The 19,944-nt window shown below is 49.7% G+C and overlaps 7 protein-coding genes across 7 annotated transcripts; 4 read left to right on the forward strand and 3 right to left on the reverse strand.

Annotated features, from left to right (window-relative positions):
* Window positions 1–355: 355 nt before the first annotated feature.
* Window positions 356–1,866, forward strand: Triagg1_3051 (uncharacterized protein; the record flags this gene model as incomplete). Its single annotated transcript, XM_062897301.1, has 3 exons — window positions 356–392; window positions 488–1,264; window positions 1,349–1,866. The coding sequence occupies 3 exons, from the start codon at window positions 356–358 to the stop codon at window positions 1,864–1,866; spliced, it is 1,332 nt and encodes a 443-aa protein (XP_062758118.1).
* Window positions 1,867–2,414: 548 nt separating this feature from the next.
* Triagg1_3052 (uncharacterized protein) lies at window positions 2,415–4,823 on the reverse strand (the record flags this gene model as incomplete). The annotated part of the gene is made up of 8 exons (XM_062897302.1): window positions 2,415–2,915; window positions 2,966–3,182; window positions 3,249–3,355; window positions 3,410–3,512; window positions 3,577–3,820; window positions 3,870–3,936; window positions 3,992–4,673; window positions 4,723–4,823. The coding sequence occupies 8 exons, from the start codon at window positions 4,821–4,823 to the stop codon at window positions 2,415–2,417; spliced, it is 2,022 nt and encodes a 673-aa protein (XP_062758119.1).
* Window positions 4,824–5,233: 410 nt separating this feature from the next.
* On the forward strand, window positions 5,234–6,945 carry Triagg1_3053 (uncharacterized protein; the record flags this gene model as incomplete). The annotated part of the gene is made up of 4 exons (XM_062897303.1): window positions 5,234–5,276; window positions 5,366–6,201; window positions 6,256–6,298; window positions 6,374–6,945. 4 exons carry the CDS (start codon window positions 5,234–5,236, stop codon window positions 6,943–6,945), a joined length of 1,494 nt encoding a protein of 497 aa, XP_062758120.1.
* A 377-nt stretch (window positions 6,946–7,322) lies between these two features.
* Triagg1_3054 (uncharacterized protein) lies at window positions 7,323–8,294 on the reverse strand (the record flags this gene model as incomplete). Its single annotated transcript, XM_062897304.1, has 1 exon — window positions 7,323–8,294. One exon carries the CDS (start codon window positions 8,292–8,294, stop codon window positions 7,323–7,325), a length of 972 nt encoding a protein of 323 aa, XP_062758121.1.
* A 1,477-nt stretch (window positions 8,295–9,771) lies between these two features.
* Triagg1_3055 (uncharacterized protein) lies at window positions 9,772–10,680 on the forward strand (the record flags this gene model as incomplete). Its single annotated transcript, XM_062897305.1, has 2 exons — window positions 9,772–10,072; window positions 10,142–10,680. 2 exons carry the CDS (start codon window positions 9,772–9,774, stop codon window positions 10,678–10,680), a joined length of 840 nt encoding a protein of 279 aa, XP_062758122.1.
* Window positions 10,681–11,855: 1,175 nt separating this feature from the next.
* Window positions 11,856–14,774, reverse strand: Triagg1_3056 (uncharacterized protein; the record flags this gene model as incomplete). Its single annotated transcript, XM_062897306.1, has 1 exon — window positions 11,856–14,774. The coding sequence occupies one exon, from the start codon at window positions 14,772–14,774 to the stop codon at window positions 11,856–11,858; it is 2,919 nt and encodes a 972-aa protein (XP_062758123.1).
* Window positions 14,775–19,333: 4,559 nt separating this feature from the next.
* Window positions 19,334–19,828, forward strand: Triagg1_3057 (uncharacterized protein; the record flags this gene model as incomplete). Its single annotated transcript, XM_062897307.1, has 3 exons — window positions 19,334–19,406; window positions 19,474–19,619; window positions 19,688–19,828. 3 exons carry the CDS (start codon window positions 19,334–19,336, stop codon window positions 19,826–19,828), a joined length of 360 nt encoding a protein of 119 aa, XP_062758124.1.
* Window positions 19,829–19,944: the final 116 nt, after the last annotated feature.

A 19,944-nucleotide genomic window follows, 5' to 3' on the forward strand; every position in this document is an offset into this window, starting at 1 on the left:
TGCTCTCGGTGGATGAGGATGGATGTTTGTGTGTGCTAGTTGTGAGCAGAGTTAGGAGGGAAAATTTACACCTGGCAGATTTCTGGCTTTATATGCCTGCGTAATAGAACCTGAGGCATCAGTGAATCAAACGGAAGAGGTGATAAAATCCGCAACAGAAACCTGTAGCACACTTCCTTCAACACACTTCCCCCAACACAATTCACCGAGTAAGAAGGGTCCGATACAAAGCGCGAAGGCATCATACATAAGATGCCATTTTAGCCGTGGTTACTCGATCAAAACTCTCGTCCGAATACATCACGCCCAGGAGAACCTCAGCCATCTTCCAGCCTCTCCAGCGCACTGATCAGCAATGCCAACGAATATGCCTACAGCCGCCAACGAAAATGGTGAGAACTTCCACCTGACAGATCCATCTTTTGTTTGGACTTGCTTCTCTCTGCTTTGCTTCTTAATGAAAAATGACAAGCTGACATCTGAGAAGAATGGGAAATGGCCGGCCACAATGCTTCACCGACTAAGATACAGGAGCAAAATGCACTTCAAAACTACCACTCCTGCGGCAATGAACGAGGGTTGGTAAACTCAGGACAAGTGGCAATTAACCAGGGTCCGAGTACACGTAGCAGAAAGCGACATCGAGTAAAAGATGAGGAAGAAGACGAGCTTGCGACGCCTACGAAGTACAGCAGAATGCCCACATCTGCCATGTCCAGAGCGGAGAGTTGGGAGGCATTCACTCTGTGTCAGCTAGCCAAGAGTGATCCTAAATCTGTATGTGATTTGCTCGATGGCAACAGGGCTGAAATCGAGAGACAACGCATCAAAATCAAGTCGCTTGAAGCAGAAATCAAGCAAGAAAAGAAATCTCATGAAGAGAATCGTCGCATACTCGATAACCAGATCAAGGCACTCAATCGCGATATGGAACAGCTTCTCCTCCAGAATATGGATGATCTTAGCACAAAGAAGGCATCGGATGACACCATCAAGAGCATGTGGGGGCGGTTATCATACAAGATCAAGAATACCGTTAGTAACTATTTTACCGAGTGGCCTCAAGATGAGAAGATCTCCATCAATGGCATCGAGTACGATAGATCTACACAGTCCTCATCTGATGATCGAATTCTTGCTGTGCGAGACAGCCTCAAACGGCGTCAGCTATGGGGTATTCTACTCTGCAACATCTTCGCGGCCCTTAATCGTTACCACCTTGGACATATTGGTGGATCAATAGCTCGCCTTCTTGCGCATCTAGGTATGCCTAAAGAACCTACTTTCACTTTCACTTCTTGCTTTCTATCTTGAGAAGAACAAACCGCTGACGCCTCTTCTGTAACAGATGTCAACAAACTCCCCAGTCCCCAGTATCTCCAAATGATTAGCAAAATAAAGTCAGCTCTTGACCCGGACCTTGAACAGGAGACAGATACTAAAAGCCATACCAAAAGGGTAGAGATGATTCAGAACACAGTTGTTCACTTCAAAGATATCATAGCAGACAAAAAACGGCTCGAATTTGAGGACGATTTGAAGATGATATTCTCGGATGCGTGGGATATCTACACCGCCATGATGATGTCCAAAGCCATCTTTATCATTCAGTGGCCTCAGGGTGATAATGGTGTAGTCAACGATTACCCTTATGATCCAAAGACCATGGAGCTTTCCGGCATGATTGATCTCAGTGATGCACCAGAACGCGTTATCGGAGTGGTCGAGTCGCCGGTTGTGTGGAAGATTGGAAATGGAGACGGCGAAAACTTCGACTCTACCACGGTCCTATGCCAACATTCTGTGTTTCAATGGGGTGGTAGGAGTGAGCCTAGTACAGATACTTTGGGAGGAACATCATCGTAAGGACATAGGCTTGAGGCGACGTTGGGACACATGATTAACGAGCTTGGAACCAGAGTGACTCTTTCTTTTACCGCTGCTCGGCAGAGCGTCTTTCGTTGGTGGAATGGCCAATAATGGCACAAAGATAGATATCTAAAACTATAGGACGTCAGGAAGAGTATTTGGTAAACATTGTTTGGCTTTTAGATTATTACTATCGGCATACAGATCTAGGTATCAAGTTCTTATGAATGAGTTCGCGATTTCTCAGTCTATCAGCTACTGGCCAAGTCCGGATACTAAACGATTCAACTCGGAGCTCATCTTACTCGTGATGCCCATTTATGCCAAAAGAGTTTTATTTCTGTACCATTGCATCGTCTTTATCTTGTCCATATACTAGCTAGATTTTACCGTAGATGCTGCTCAATATGTAACATTATGATGTAGTTATATATGGCCACAATCAGGCCATTAGCTTGTTCATATAAAACCCCTCTCACCAATTTTTGTTTAGATGAACGATCCCTTCTAGCAATTTCGTAACCGAGAACTTGGCTCTATTCAGTTCACATGTTTGGGATTCTAGATGCGATGTGGTCGTCCCAGCTTAGGTTTCCCCAGTTCGGTGCTTCAGATCTTTCAGAATCTGGGACATAGGTGCCACTGTCATCATCATCATCACAACTGTCGTCCACGTTAAGGTGGTCAACAGATTGACGAGCCGCCACGCCGCTCTCACGATAGTCAACCGCAACATTCTTTGACGCCACGATTTTCCCTTCGTACGAAATCTCGAAATCTAGGGATACGCCATTCGATGTCATCTTGATGATGTAGTCGAGCCGTTTAACCAGCTGGCCTTTGGAATTTTTCCACGAAGGTAGATCGTCATACTTGGGAATACTCGACCATCGGATATGGCAAAGTTCCTTGACCGTGTCGTCACACCTTTGAGACGGGTTGAGGGCGTTAGAGTAAATAAGACACGTGGAAATGCTGTCCACAGGCTCATTAAAATCCTGATGGAACTGTTCTTCAACAGCTTTGCCCATTTTAATAGTATCGCCCTTGATAAACATTAGCATTTCCCATTATCAGCGCACATGTAGTGACTCACGATACGTAGAAACCAGGAAGCTTGATCGGCGGCAATATGGACTTGGGTGATGGGACACCATTCTTTGTCTCGTACATCATGCTCTTTCTCGCGCCATGGTGTCATATTGTATATTGCGCCGTAACTCGCCCTCGCAATTCTCGAGCAGATTGCCGATTCTGCGGTGTTGCTGGACTCGAGGCCACGAAGGGCTGCACCTCGGCAGACCGCTGTCCAGCTATATCATCAACGAGAAGAAGTAAATCAGCTTTGATCAACGTTATCTGTAGAAATAAGTACTTACGGTCGTGCTCCAGAGCTTTGAAGAATCTCAACTTTGTCTTTTAAGCCTCGCTTCAGGCAGCTAAAAAGGTGCTGGCATCGACCAAAGCCACCGACCAGAATCACAAACTAACAGCTCAGATTAAAGTTTCATAAATGATGATAGCTCAGTAAATTCCATACCTTAGGCAGCTTCTTGTATCGTCTCTTGACTTCTTGGATTTGCGCTGTCACGAGCTCCACGATTTGAGCCATTATGGGCCTGAATACATCAACAATCTCCTGGCTGTTTGCATAGTTAGCAACCTCTTTTTTCGTCTGGACTGCCATTCAATTTATCGTCAACTTACTTGGTGATACTAATCTCTGGAGAACTGAACTCGTCGTGATCTCTCTTCCGCGACGAGACGGGGATCTGAATAGTCCAATCGCGACCATCGTTACGGAACTGAGGCTTTATGCCGTTTTCCCACTCGGCATTCATGAGGCGCGCTACACCATTTTCCCCAAGTCTTTCCCAAGAAGACAGAGGAATTTTGCTTTTGAGGAGAAGTCGGAAGCGCTCGTCCACAAAGGTAGCACCGCATAGCTTTCCTGTATACAGCGTTAGTTGTATAGGCAAAGAAGAGAATGGACGTCTTACCGTCTCCTCTAACGCTTTCTTTGACCTTCATTGGATCTTTGGTCGTGACGGTATATGTAATGATGTCCTGTATATAGTATAAGCCATCTCGTAAATCGAAGGTCCATTTGCGAATCACTTACCACGGTGCCTCCGCCAGCATCGCAAACAACAAAGTGGTCACCGGTCTGGGGATGAGAGTTCGTCAGCAACGCAAAGACAAGCTCAACATGATCGGACTCTCTTACTTTGATATCTGCCCTATCGGACATGTCTTGCAAGCTAGCCAGAGCTGCAGCCTCGGGCTCCGGGATGAACTGCAGAGTCGTGTCCGCAGTGCTTCGAAAGTTCATAATCCCAGCCTTTTCAATGGCTTCCTTCATCCTGAATTGGGCATAAGGCGGCCAAATGGCTGGGAGCGTAACGATGACCTTGAACGAAGAAAGATTCAGCATGGAAGACCCCTCGGCTCGCTCGATGCAGCCAAGGCTATGGTTCCATAACTCTCGCAAATAATCACTGATGACATCCAAGGCATGAATGCCCAGCTTTTCCAACGAAGCTCTCGCGGTTTGGAGATTGTTCGAATTTCGTAAGTACTCTGGTATATCTTCTCTTTCAAGAAGGCACAGTTTGAACCATCTCAGGGAAGACTCGCCGAGAGGCGCCGCATAGCCCCAGGCAACTACTTCATTCTTGTTCCTATAGGAGATGGAAGTTGGGACCTTTTCCTTGTCGCTGTTGAAGTTGAGAGAAGTCTTCCAGCTTGTTATTATGTTGATTTGCTCTGGTCGAGTCGATCTAGCCCATGCCACACCCGAAAAGCTACGCATAGTCAGCAACCAGAGTCATCATGATGATCCGATCAACTTACGTGGTTCCAAAGTCTATGCCTATAATGACCGAAGGATCAGTCTCTGGAAGGTGCCGTGTACCTCTTCCAGCACCTCTGCGGGTGCGCGTAGGCCGAGGCATGGTGGAAGCTCATCAACTCGAGTACCGTCGTCTAGGGAGGAGATGCACTCCGCCTCTAAGAGATGATAGATGCGCAAGATATCCACAGGTCGGAAGTGTGAGGGATGATCGTAGCTCCTCACCAACTAAATGGAATAAATGTGAAGTTCAAGTAAAGAGGAAGTGAATTGAGGTGAGGTTTTAGAGTGAGGGAGTTGATATACACTGACAGTGCCAGCTGGCAGATATTGGGCAAAGCGAAAGCGGTGCACACATGATTCTGCACAGCACAATACACTTGTCTTATTTCTTTCTCTCTCCACGCCTTTCGATCTTCATTCTTTTTTCTTCTTCTTCTCTTCTTCATTCTCGTGAGATTTTGTTTTCAACGCAGTTCCAGGTCAACTCTCCTCTGCCCTACTGATAGTGCAATGCCGCCAAACAGCATCATCCAAATTACTGACGACGACGAAGGTAATAATGTATCCCCAGCTCCATTATTATTCCTTGATGATTTGAATGTATCTTTAAAAAGGCTCAGATTCCAGCTAATCGTTTGGCAGATAATCAGGAATATTCGCAAATGAAGAAAGCAGCCCAACCGGCCAAGACTCCATCTCGTCGACGCGGTGGAGACAAACGGCCCAACTATAAGGAATGCGGTAATGGCGACTCTGGAAGCGCATCTGATACCGAGGAAGCAAATGATGAATACATGGGCTTCAAAGGAGATATTCCAGCAAAGAAGCCCAGTGCCGCAAAAAAGGTGGCCTCCCGGGCGCAGCGTCCACAAGATGCCAAGCAAGAGCCAATGAGCTCAGAACAACAGACCCCAGATCGCCGCGTGATTATCAAACCCGTAAAAAGAAGTCATGGCGATGATGAAAGCGAGCCTGTGAAGCCCGCAAAGCGTGGCCGGAAGCCCACAGCCAGTACGGAGATTAAGAGATTTGAGAAGGACGCCCTCGCATTAGCTGAGAGATTTGGCTCCAAGATGATTGAGTACGAAACTACCAGATCCGAGAACCAAAATCTTCAAGCTCAAATCAAAACTCTCAAATCGGAGCTTGAACAAGCGCAACAAGCTCACAAGCAAAGTGAAGCATCGTTCAACCAAAAGATAGATCAGCTTAAAAACGATTCACAAAAATGGCGATGTGACCTTGCCTCTGCTCTTGAAGCAGCGAAGAAGAACTCTGGCAAATACGTCAAAGTTTCTGACTCCGAAGTTGCGCAGAACTGGATGACATTATCTTACAATATCCGAGGCCTAGTCTCTCAGTGCCTCACTCAGATCCCAGCTGATCAAGATACGATTCTCGAGTCATTGGTGATGGAGCACCGGCTCTTATCCATAGACGATATGTCGACTTTACGCAGCTGTATTCTTCGACGAGCGGTATGGAAGTTCGTGATACTTCCGGTATTTTCAGGGGAACACTCTATCTGGCAGGGAAAGATTGGTAACACTTTGACACAGAGTCTGCTTATAAAGAGTAAATATTTACCCTGTCATATTTCCCACTGTTTTGTCAAAAATCTAATTATTAACATCATTTGTTTCGTTACAGACTATCATCACAGAAACGACCCCAAGTACCTCCAAATTATCAGCCAGATTAAGTCTAGAGTAGTCGCAGACCTTAGTGACGAAGGTCATCTCAACAAAGAAGCCATGGAGGCTCTCATTAACAAAGCCAAGAAGCGACTTGGTCCTTTCATACCAAAGCCAAAGGTGAATCAATTCAGGAATGAAATAAGAAGATTGATTACGGATACGGCAGACTTGCATCTCATGAGAATGAAGTCAAAGGCTATCTTCTTACTATATTGGTGTGGAGATGATGATGGCAAGAGACTTCACCCTTATGACCAGAATCAAATGAAATCTATTCAGTACGACAAAGACACCGATATATCCAATTTCTCTGTTAAGTTTGTCGAAGCCCCTGCCCTAATGAAAATTGGGACTGCAGACGGGGAGAAGTTCGATACCAGCATGATCCTTTGTAAATCCGAGGTGGCTCTTACAGAGGATGACAATGAAGATAGTGAAGATGGCGACGATTTTGAAGAAGATGACGATGAGAGTAGTGAAGATAGCGACGAAGATGACGATGAAGATGAGAGAGGTGGCCAATGAGTCTTGGGGGTTCAACCGCAAGAGGGTAGTTGTAAATTGAAAAGGGAATCTACAGCTTCACCTTCGAGATCAAAAGGAAAATAAACGGGAACAGAATTGAGAGCTTGTTGCTCTAAAGGTGCAGATGGTCGGTATCCAAAGTTATGAGAAAATGGACTTGAGGGGTGGCGGCGAGGAATACGAAATAAAAGATTGACCTTCTTATTACCATTAAAACAAAAGGGAGTAGCTCTCCAGCATTCGGTATCCAAGGCATACATCATTCACGTGCATGCATACCGATGAGATAGAGACAGTAGCAAACACTAATACGCTAATATGGCACAGCAAAGGAAATAGCTATGAGAATCTACATAAACTTCCATCCTCAGAATGTATCAATCGTGGTCCTCCTCTGTTATACCGGGACAACCGTCCATTTCCGCGTCCGGATATGCCATTTTGCACCAGAAGCAATAGCGATGTGTCTCTCGCAAGTACATGATTAAACGACTCAGTCTAGTACCGGGCTCAAGTGCATTGAACTCGTCCAGTTCTTCATCTTCCTCGTCCAAGTCATCCGCAGTTGAGTATGTAACCTGTTTCTTGCCCAGAGCTTTCTTGTCATCTTCATCCTCCTCGTCATTCTCATACGTCGGTAACCGCGAAAGAGACTGCTCCAAGTCGTACCTCATTCGTCGATCACGCTCCTTTTCTTCGCGATGCCGAATCAAGCCGCGATAAAGCACCGGGATAGATTTGAGCGGTCGCGATGATAGTGGTTTAGGCTTTGGAGTTGAAGCTTCTTCCGATGACGAGTGTTCATTCGTATCTGAGCCGGCCTTCTCGTCATCCAGTCTCTCCGCCGTTCGTTGTGCAGCGTGCAGCTGTGATTCCAGCCTAGCATCTTCTCTTTCCAATCGCATCCTCTCACGGTACTCTAAGGGGTCGATTTTGACAGTCTTGATTTCCCTCTCTTCAAAGGCTTCTTGAAGCTTCCTCTTCTTCTCACTTTCCATGCCAATGCCGCCGCGATCCTCCTTCATGCTGATCTTGATGGGCTCTGATTTACCAGAGGATTGGCCATCTTCTGCCTTTTTGCCCAGGCTACCACCCTTGAAGCCCATTTTAGCCATCATGGCAAGGCCTTTGCTCTTCTTTGAACGGGGATCCTCGAGCATGGAGGTTGAGAGTGCCTTTTCTCTCGCGGCAACTTCTTCCTGAGCGATCTGTGCTTTGGATTTCATGACACCACGAGCGCGTGATTCTTTTTTCAGCCGTTGAGCTCGCTGAACAGATGATTCTGTGGCGGGAGTAGGGTCTTGGAACGTCATGTTCATGTAATCGTCTTCATCGTCTTCACCGGACATTTTGGCTGTATATTGTGGATGCTGTTCTGTTGGAGTCAATGTTTCTTTCCGCTCGTTCGATGGCTTGATAGAATCTATCTAACTTGAAAGATTGAGAAGCGATGGAGATGGCAATTATGTAGCAGAGTATTGGTGATGGCAAGTTCTACGAAATATCAGACTGTCAATCATGAAGCAAGAACGAAGCACGATTAGCATAAGAGGTTGAAATCTGGGGTGTGGCGTAGCAAGTGTGGCGCGAAAACAGCTGGTTTACACCAATGGCAGTGTACATTCTAAACTCAGGGTTCGTCTTCTCAGAAAGGCAAGCGGTCTGTCACATTGTAAACATGCTCAAAGCATCTCACAAGTAACAGTACCTTGGTACTCGGCGCCCTGTACGAGAACACGGCTCTGTACAATAATTATATGCCGTAATCCGTACTAACTTTGTATTAGGATCTGCAAACATAAGGCGCTGTATTTGAAAGTAGCTCTCGCTCCTTGGCACTTTTCGGCCCAACTACTAGGTACCTCGATTAGCACCTTTTGACAGCTGGAGAACTGCTAAAAAGGCCCCTCAAGGATTGCTGCGCCACCTTTTCTTCGTATGGATGTTTCAGGGACCGCAACGTTTCAGGGCCAAAGTCCAGCTCGTGTTAATCCAAAATCCAAAGTCACCCGGTACTCCGTACGAAGTCCGCGACAAGTCTCACTGTGGGCGGCTAATACTTGTACAGTAAGAGACATTTGATTGACTTTTCCTTGATTACGGAACCCCCCCAGCCACCCGAATTATGGCGGTCAGGGCGCCTTTTTCTCTGCTCCCCACCTTTGCATTGCTTTTTGCTGACTAGAGGCAAATCTCATCTCGTCGAAGCTTCGCTCAGCTGCACCTCATTGCTGCATCCTGCATCCCGCCTCGCTGCGCGCATATCGCAAAGGAGAAGCTTCCCAGGACGAGACAAGGTACCAAGTACGGAGTCACCTAGACAAGGGAGGGGGGGAAATTACCGGCATTACAGCAGTGCATCAGGTACGAGTAACCAGCTTCGTAGGTATAGTATAGTAGTCAGCAGCTTTTGCTTTTTCTTACTCCTTGTAGTAAAGGCCCTCTTTCTTCGCTCCAGCCTGCTTTTTCATTACTATACTTTTCATCTACTTTGCTTTTTTTGTACTGCTGGTTTTCTGTTCAGCGTGCATACGGAGCTTTAATTGCATCCGTTCTTTTAAGCTGCGCTCTACTGGCCTGTACTACACGTACTACCTTGGTAGTTAGAGGTACCCCAGCCAGTGCCGCGTCTTCGAGGGAACACAGCGTCTCTCAATCTAAAACAACAACCATCTCGTTTCTCAAAACACCAAATGCGCCTGGATCTCAGCTGAGCCTCGCCCGCCCGCCTGAGAAAAAAAAAACAGCGTCAAAGTCAGTTTTTATGCTTCGCGTCATTTAGCACAAAACAAGGGACCCGAAACCAAACCTTCCTGATCGACAATCATGGGCTCCTCAAGCCTGCTCGACCAGTACGGCGACGTCGTCAGCCAGAGTGGCCGCTCGTCTCGTCACCACGCGAAGAGCAGCCGCCACAAGAAGCGCCGCTCGCACTCGCACTCGCCGTCGCGATCCCGGTCCAGATCCCGGGACCGATCTCGAGATCGCAATCGGGACAGGTCGCGCTCCCGGAACCGAGATCGCGGCATCTTTGGCGGCGAGAGCGGCCACCGCAGGCACAGCAGCTCCAAGGGCTCCTTCTTTGGCCTGGGCGGCAACAACAGCCGCTCCAGCCTGTTTGGAAGCAGTACGTGCTACTACCATTACCTCTAACATTGGCGAACAACACGGATGCTAACTCGATCAACTTGACAAGGCCGTCCCTCATACTACAAACGCTCTCCTCGCGAGGGCTTCGTCCAGCGCTGCATCAAGCAACTGAAGCGACTCCTCCGCGATCTGCAGCACTACGCCAAGCGCCACCCGTGGAAGGTCTTCTTCCTCGTCATCCTGCCCCTCGTCACCGGAGGCGCTCTGACGGCCCTGCTGGCGCGCTTTGGCCTCCGCATCCCGCCCTCGCTCGAGCGCATGCTGGGCGTGGCCAAGCGCGCCGCCACAGGCGACCCCTTCAGTGCCGTCGGCGACGCTGTGCGCATGGCCGGCGAGTACGGCAACGGCAACCCCAACGCCAGCGGCAACGCCATTGCCAACGCTGCCGGTCACTCGTATGCCAATGCCGCTGGCCACTCATACGCCAATGCTGCCGGCAACTCGTATGCCCGCGGCTCTCGTGTCGAGCGCGGCCGCAGCGGCGACTTACAGTGGGAGCGCAAGGCCAGCTACTACGATGACGGCGGCCAGGAGGGCGGCATGATGGACGGCTTTCGCAAGGGCGTGTCCAAGTTCTTTTCATAGCACTAGAGGCCACGATTGTGTGACGATGTGACGAGACGGGGGACGGCGTTGGGGAGGGTTGATGTTTGTTTGTCTTTGGCATACGACTGGATACGACTTTTCTTCTTCTTTTCTTTTTGACCTCTTTTTTTTTATCATTCTATCTCTCACCATTTTATGACGTGTTACGGCTTATGACTCTTTTTACATCAAAGACAGAGCAAACTGTTTGCAACATTATATCCTACTTGGTCGGTACTTGGGCATTTCACCTCGGTATCTGCAATTAAATACAATTTTTACCAACACTGTACATGCGATTTACCGTGAAATCAGTGAGACTCAATTATCAATCGCAAAGAAACCATCACAAGTACTCCGTAAATCCTGCAATTTGTAAATAATTTTCTTTTCAACTTCGCTCAGTTCAGCACTCAACTCCACTAGCTAAATCTGCTATGGATATGTCTTTCAAATAAAAAAGCAACTCTATCAGCAGCCAAATCGGCAACTCATTCGTCAAAAAGCAAATGGCCCTCCCATTTGACCTCCAACGTTTGCATACCACCCCAGTGATCTCCAGATTGAAATTGCCCGAGGTCCAGAGTACCACGAATAATAATAAAAAAACCAATTTCGACATGATTGCTTTCGTCGAAAATCCCTTCTCCATAATCCCCTTCCAACTTCCCCTCCTATCCGCCAACCATCCAAAACAAAGGCCAAAAGGGAAAGAAAAAAAAGAATAGATTGTTTTAAAAAAAAAAATCAAAAGAGCACAAAAAATGTACTCATCGTGCAAAAATAGCAATGTTCATGCTTATCGTCAAACGCCAGTTCCCTGTTCGCACCCGCTATGTGTGCGGTGACGACTCTCTTGTAGAGCTCACTGTGAGAAATCGCAAACATGAGACAACATCTTCTTCTCAAGTCTCTGCTTCAAAAAGGAAAAATCTCGACTCCTTTCACAAACTGGCTTCGGCATATCTTCAATCAATAAATGACTCGCGAGCACACGGCGATGAAAAAAGGCTTCAGATAGATCCAGTGTCCATAAGGTGTAGGCGAAAAAAGGATTTTCTTGGTTTGAAAGCATGCGCTACATAGAATACATATAAGTTCGTCAAAGCAGAGTTTCAGTCGGCGAAACTCTGCTTCGTAAATTCTTCGTGCCTCTCTCCTCTTCGCTGAAAAGTTCAAGCGGTTTTATCATCTTTGATCGGTTTATCTTCTTTGCTCGGTTTCCAAAACTGCATCATCCGTCCTAGCCGCTTGGTCTTGCTCTTTGATTTCTTCGATTCCGATTCATTGTCTAGAGTGACTTCCATGGAGAGCTTGCTTCTCTCGCCATGAGAGCTGCTAATGAGCCGGCTGAGGCTTGCCAAGCTGGATCGTCTGCGTCCAAAGGGGGCGGACATGGACACGGGACGTTGATCACGGGAGAGAGGTTGACGGGGTCGTGGGACAGGAATGAAAGTGCTGTCACGGGTCATGGCGGAGTTGCTGGATGCAAGGGACGGGATGTCGTAATCCATTGAGATCCTGACTTCGGGCCCCGGCTCCCCCATGAGGAGAGAGTGGAAGCTGTCGTCGGTGACGGATGAAGGTGCGGTGGAAATGCGCTGGGCGTCAATGGACATTGGCGACCGTGGAGAGGGATGGGAGGAAGAAGCATAGCTAGCCGAATAGGGGCTGAGAGGTGTGGTACTGGCACTGGGAAGAGCGAGAGGCTCATCCACTAATAACTCGGCAGTGGCAGGGCGCTGTCTCGGAGATGGGGCTGAGGGTGCTCCTGAGTCGACGGATTCCCTGCGGCCTTGGAAAGTTGGGGCCCGGAAAATGGGCAGCGTAAACTCCTCCATGATCGTATCATCTTGGAATGGGATATTGCAGACCGCGTGCGAGCTGAAAGCTTCTCTCTCAACCAGCCCTGCGCTTCCGCGACGCATCTTGCCCAACGCTTTGTCGCTTGGACCGACAAAGGACTCCTTCAGCATAGGCATGACTGCAGGGGGTGTGGTCTCGCCATCAGATTCCTCGCTGGTTTCTTCGCTAGTCTCCAGCCTAGTTCTGGCGTTGCCTTTTCCGTCGTCATCCTCTTCATCCTCTTCAAACACATCAGCCATGGTGGAGCTGCTGCCGAATCGGTGAATCGAGGAGCGGAAATCAAAAGGAGGAAGATCAGGAGCCGACTCGGCGCGTCGGTGATAATGCATGCCAGGGCCGCTAAAGCCCTTTAAGCCTTGAGCACTATGAAGGCGCCTTCTGCTGCCCGGAGTGCCTGCAGCACGTTGAGCAGCCTCCCACTCAGGGTTGTAAGACAGAGGGGTATTGAAGGGACCAAGAGCAGCGTCAAGATCAATCATGGGATAAGACACATCCTCTGACAAGCTTTTTGTCGGCTCAGGCAAAGGTGGCGATTCGGTGATGCTTATGGTGGGTGGTTCGACTGACGGTTCTTGAATGACGCTTTCGGGTTCATCCTCTTCCTCATCTTCCGGATGGAAGACAGAAGCTGGAGGGGTTGGTGGTCGAACTGCGCTTGATTTGCCACGCTTCTTGTGGCTCTTCAGAGGCAACCAGCCTTTGGCCTTCTTGTCATCCTTCTTCTCCTCTTTGGTCTCCTCTTTCTTCTTCTCCTTCTCCTCTTTCTTCTCCCTCTTCTCCTCTTCCTTCCTCTCCTTCTTCTCCTTCCTCTCCTTCTTGCTCTTCTTCTTCTTCTTCTTGTCACCCTTTTTGCCTCCCTTCTTAGGCTTCGAAGGGGGAGCTTCTGAGGTTTCTAGTGAGGATTCCGACCCACGGTCAGAGCAGGAAATTCCATCAACAGGGCGAGGTGTAGAATCTGAAGAACTAGAGGTGCTTGACCGCCTCTTCATGGGGGATCCGGAGGCAAAGGCGTCCAGGCCAAAGAAGGACCAACGTTTGGCAGGTTTGGTAGGAGTTGACATGTTTGAGTCTGTAGGATCAGCATCGGCGATGTTGATGAGGGCAGGAATCGAGTTTCTACGGCGGGGAGAAGTAGGTGGCTCATCCACACTCTGCAGCTCTGCGGTGCGTTCCAAAACAGCGCCGGCGGTGCTTGGTCTTGACTCTTGAGGTTCACCAGTTGGTGTCCTCGCCAGCGGCGAGGAGCCGTCTCGATTGTTAAGTTCGGAAATCGAGACGATTGAGGAAAGACTGTCAGAGACTGAATGGCTGGGTCGTGCAGTTACAGTGCTGGATGTATCATTTGAAACCAGTGAGAGCGGTCGAGGAATGAACTCGAGCGTATCCGAAAACCCAACTCTCGCACGCATCATTGGCTTGCCCATCTTCCAAGGTTCTTCGGGGGTGAGATGAGAGGCTTTGGAACTCTCTGCGCTCTTGTCTGTTCCCAATTGCATCGGCTCCGGCAAGGGGAAGCCGGGGCCAATGAGAGGCAAGTCATCTTTGCGTCCGAATATTGTAGGGCTGTTGGGAGCGCTGTTCCCTTGAGGCAGAGAGCCGATGGCTGGTGGAGCGAAAAGAATCGGAAGGTCGGTTGCGGGAATAGTAGCAGACATGCCTCGGCGATGTCCCCTGCGCGGCGGTGGCTGCAGAGAGGCCGTGCTCATGTCGAATTCATTCTTTGGCGGGCTGGTGCTCATGACGGCAATCGTGCTTCCTTCACGAAGACGACCGCCAACAAACTCGCTGCCGCCCCTTCTATGCCCATGGCCCATGGGGCGATTGGCAGCAGATCCGGGGATGGGTTTGGCAGAGCTTGGAGAATGGGGCGGGCTGAGAAAAGCGCGAGAATCTGGAGGAAGAGAGGCACCTGGATTGAAGCTGAATGCCGGCAGCGCAGCGTGTCGAGAATTGTCTACGGCTATGCTGAGGGATCTCGTGTGCATTTCCACCGCAGAGTGAGGTCGCCTCCGCTTGGCAATCGAGTCGTGTGCCGGAGAGGGGGGTGCTGCGGGGAACGAGAATTGAGGATTAGGAGGAGGCAGGGCGCCGTGAGACGCGGATCCATGAGCAAGAGAGGTCGTAGTCGCGTCGTCCAAGGAAGCAAGAAAGCCCACAGCCCCCTCCATGTTGTGGACAGGCGAAGCAACGGCTGCTCGCTCGGGGCTGTAGAGTGCGGTTGCCATCATTGCTTCCGGCCGTGGGGTGGCAGTATCATCGATGAGCGACTAGATTGAAGGGTGTAGTTGTACCATAGAGAGGACGTGAATGTGCTATGGTGACGGTGCTTGGTTGGGGGGGGGTTCGGTTGCGGCGTTGTTTTATCCGATTTCTTCCCGTTTCTTCGTCTGAAAAAAAAGTACAATGGCGATATAGAACAGGCCGAAGCAGATGAGATTTGATTAAAACCCGAGTCTATAGAGAGTCATGAGCGGCCGATTCCCAGACGGCGGCTGCGTCGCTAGGAGGAGGATGGGATTGGCGATGCGTACCAGCGTATCAACGGCGGCTCGAATAATACGGCAAAGATGTGAAGAGAAATGAAAAGAAGAGACGAAGAGAAAAAAGGTAAAATGCAAATGCTGAAGAGAATCAAGTTCAAAAATCGGGGCAAATGAGTGGACGGCCAAAACCAGCAACAACTTCGAAAAGCGTAGCTGGAATTGCACCAAATGGTTAAAGTTTTGGATGGCGTGGATAGGATTAGAAAGGAAGATTTTTGGGAAGAAGAGAAAGATGGAAAATATGGGGGGGGCCGGAAACTGGAGGAAGACAAGCAGGAGCAATGGATCCCTGCCTGTGTGCCTGGTACCTACTGCTCGGGGTACGAGCGCGCTAAAGGGCCCGGTCCCCACAGCGAAATGCGGATTATTGTCTGTCCCCAGACATCTCAGCAAGCCCTTGCGACAAGTACTGGGTACACATGCACGCTGGCCGGCGCTAACCCTGTGCGGCCTTGTGCACAAGATGGGTTCGACGGTACCCATACTTGTACTCGTACGAAGTACACCAGGGCGGTACGAGTACCTGGGCTGGTACTTTGCACGTCCCTGCCGGGGGACGCGATCCAGTGGAATGTCTCGCAACACCCGCAAGTACCTGCGGGAGTACAGTTGGTACCCAAGGTACCTCCCTGCCCCGGGACAGCCACAAAAGGCACTAGAGGTACCAACCGCCCGTCAAAACCGCCATTTGCCACTGGACCGTTACTTGCATTTGTACTCGTAAATGCCTCCCGAGGTCCTCCATTGCATTGCAGCGCTCGTACTTTTAGCGAACGAACTCGGCGCGCGCCCACACAGTGCCGTGGTGCGGGCCAGCACTAAGGCACGTCTACAACAGGGACATTAGCATGAGCAGAGGAACAAGACAAGCCAGAATGACCCATGGATCTATTCTAGGCCATCTGCATCCCCAGCCGCCGCCTGCCGCTGCCATTGGCAGAATCTCGAAATGTCCCTGTCAGCCCTTTTGCGTGTGCTTCGTGGTGGTGGTGTCCCCTTACATGTACTACGGTACAGGGCCGATAAGTGCATGTACCTAGTACGAGTACGTATTTCTTCTAGCCCACAAGGTCCCGTCTGTTTTGCTCACGGGACTCAGTAAAAGACACAACCATTGAGTTGCGGGCAACCAAAAGCAGCCTTGCATGCGAAGTGCGCTCTTTATAGTACTGCAAAGCAGGCCTCTTCCACGCCCTCCCTTTGTATCAATTGCTACCCACGACACATCAATGTACAAGACGGCCATGATGAGTTACGAGGCGCTAAGTTGTTAGCACTCACACATGTCGTCGTAGTGCTCCCGCTTCACCCCGGAACTGGGACTACTGGTATTAGCCACTCTGCCTACTACCTTGGGTTGTCTTGCAGCCGGGCAACAGCCTCGAGAGAGATCAGATAATAGCAGCTGGGGGAGGCAAAATCACCCCATCCGACCTGGCTGTCGAGGTGGTATTATCGGACAACTCAGGCAGGTCCCTTGCGTATCGAGATCACAAGGAAGCGCCCAGCAGATCCAACGCGGCAGCGATGGAAGAAGAAGAAAAATCGACTCGTACAAGCGAGCCCAACGTTAAAATCGCCTTCCTATTGTTGTCAGCTTGCATAACCAGGCGTCTACAAGCACACTATTGATTGATCCATGGATAAATGGCCATCTCCTGCCTTGGTAGTAATACTACTTACATCTTGGCACCTATCCGGCCCGTTATGGTTGTCCATGGTCCCCTCGTGACCCGTAAAGAGGTGGTGGTATATGCAAATACATTGCATTGATCGCTTGCAGTCAGTCATCCAGAGTGAGTGCGCAGTGTCCACGGCCCTCGACGGCTTTCCCTTCTTCTTCCCTCTCTCTCTCTCTCTCTCCCTTGCCTTGGAGGCCCATCAGCTGGGGCTGACGGGAAGGGCAGGGCCATCGTCGATTCTCCGGATGCTTTCTTTTGGTCACGAGCCCCATCGGCAATCGAACTTTTTGACGCAAGACAGGAACGCAGAGTCTCTGGTCACGGTGCCTTGCCTTGCCTTGCCTTGCCTTGTCCTGCCCTGCCTTGCCCTGCCCTGCTCTATACAGAACCTGTACCCGTAGATTCATGCGGCACATTGACACCAAGGCTCCACAGACAGACAGGGGCATCGAGGCGGTACGAGGCCCCAATCAGACGTCCGCAGATACGGATCAACTCTTGCTAGCCGCAGTTGGGTGCAAGATGCAATCAACAATTTGGTCTGCGCCTATCCGCGGTCGTAATCGACACCTACCTGGTGTTGGGACAATCTTAGCCTCGCGGGCTCAGCTGGCATCGGTCAACCCTTTTGGCCAACCCGAGTGTTTTGGATCCTTCTCTCTCTTATTCTGCAGGTATTCCTTTTCTTTTCCTTTCCATTCTTTGCTTCTTTCGCCGACAGCCTGGCAGCCAACGGCCCGCCGGCCCTTCTTCGTGTTTCATCATTTAGCTCAATTAGTGCTAACATGTACCCGTGGCCGATGTGACTGCGTGCTCCGTGCTAATTACATAGCAGTACTTCGTACCTGAGTGACCACTGATACTTGTTTGAATTCCTCCAACAACGGAACCTTGAAGCTACGGGACTTTTTGCTGGTGTCTTATTTGATACACGATATGCAGGCTGACGGAAAATTTTAGCCCTGCTGCTTGCCCTCAGCTGAAGGACGCATGAGAAACTTGTTGTTACGGCAATTTGCCAGTAAAATAGCCCAAAAACCACTTCCCTTTGGTTGATGGGAGGCCTTAATACATACGAGTAGCCCGCAAGGGGATTTCCCGTCAATTCTCCACCCCAGGGATCCTTGTCACCAGGGAGGAAAAGTAATTTTCCCAGTCACAAAGTCGTCGATACATGGGAACCGGAAGCCCTCCATGGCAACGGAATCGATGTTGCAATACCTAGATCATGTTGTCATACATACGAGAAGGGCGTGTTCATGTGCGTATTGACATGGCCACACTCGTAGAACCTCGACGAATTGCTTGCTGTCCAGTATTCGTACAGTGTCGAATGTATTCGTGGTACCGGCATTGATACCTCTACTAGACAGAGCACAGGGCACGTCCCCCATGTAATCAATCACCTGTCTCAGCCTCTCTTAATATCGTGAGCGACAAGGGAGTACGTGGCACAAAACCCTTTTCTGTTTTGTGTTGGGAAATATCAATGAATCCACCGATCGCCCAGCGGATGTTTGAAGATTAACTTGGAGCCTGAAACAAGGCAAATTAAAAATAGACATGTTCAGGCATGTTGGCGAGGCGTCAGCCCGAGGCCGTCTGGGAATCTGGAATCTCCTGCCATGATGCTGAAGCAACGTTAAGCAGCTCGCCCCTTTGTCGCCTATGACGCCAGTTTGCTTGCTGTAAATAGAAATATTATTGAGCATGATTGTTAATTACATCATGTATATTGGAACTTGGTTCGTATACTCGTAGTAGTAGGCAAAATTCATGTGCTGGCATGTTACATCTCCGTGCAGGCGTCTGCAGGAGCAAATAAGATCAATCCATCAGCTTATTTACATAAACCTGCTGAAGAGTCGTCTTCACTGGCAGGGGGGGTGATGTTTACTGCACGATACCTCGTCTTCGTCTTCGTAAAGATCGGAGCGGTACGGATGCCCCTGCATCTGCAGCGCAACACAACGGAATGCCGGGTAGTTGTGCGTTGTCAGAGTGTGAATGGACGGCGAGGCCTTGCAAGGTGGACCGCGGCTTCAGCTTGAGAGTTGTCCATCCAGGTCGAGAATTGAGAATTGAGAATTGATCTCTGACTGCCCAGGCCAGGTACCTACGAGATACCAAGCGCCTACCTTAGTAGGTGGATGGATGGTGCCGGCAAAATAGACGAGGCTGCTACGTACTGTTTGGTACTTGAGCGCCAGACATGTGTCAATGATGTTGTGCAACCATCGCATAAGGCGAATGCAACCAGTTGCCCAAAGAGACTCGGTTCCAGAAGACACATGGAACTGTACCTGAAAGTACGGAGAATCCTCCGCTAACACTGCGCTGAAAGGGACTAAACCGGCGTACCTTGCTGTAGTTCCCAGACTCACAATGTCAAGATCCCCCTGAGTGGAGAGGCGCTTCAACTTTCACCGCCTTAGCCCCACATCAATAGCTATCTGGCAAAAAAAAAACTAAGAAGAAAAAAAGTTGGTGAAGCGGCGCCAAGAGGAGAACTGCTCAAACGGTTGCTTGATCTCCAGCTCATCAGGGATCAGATAAGGCAAAATGTCCACAATGGAGGCTCCAGTCGAGAAGAAGGTTGAAAAGACAACAAAGCCACTTGGCATGCGCAAGAATGGTACGCGCATCCCGGCCTGGCGCATCGCCACCACCGGTTCCTACATGTACTGACATCGAGGCCACAGGAATGCAATGGCATGCTCCGAAGAAGGCGTTTCGCCCGACCAAAGGCCTCTCATCGTATGAGCAGAGGACCAAGGAGCGGGCTGCAATGGCGCAGATGAAGGCAAAGGAAAAGGAGATGAAGGAGGAGAAGGAGGAAGAGCGCCAGGTACGTGGTGCTTCACATTTGGCGAGTTGATCGATCTACAGTGCGTTTACTTACCAACAAACCCGCAGCGACGGATCCAGGCCATCAGGGATAAGCGAGCAAAGAAGGAAGAGAGAGAAAGATACGAGAAGATGGCCGAAAAGATGCACCGCAAGCGAGTGGAGAGATTGAAGCGCAAGGAGAAGCGAAACAAGCTCTTGAACTCATGAGCCGAGAATCCACGCCGAAGACAGACACTGCGATCAGACTGCATCGGCAAACCCCGTGGTGCGTTCTACATGTTCGTACCGGCGGTATGCAAGAGTTCTCATGCTTGCAACGGATG

This window comes from Trichoderma aggressivum (assembly GCF_033847375.1).
Source record: "Trichoderma aggressivum f. europaeum strain CBS 100526 chromosome Unknown scaffold_008, whole genome shotgun sequence".
Taxonomy (NCBI): Eukaryota; Fungi; Ascomycota; class Sordariomycetes; order Hypocreales; family Hypocreaceae; genus Trichoderma; species Trichoderma aggressivum.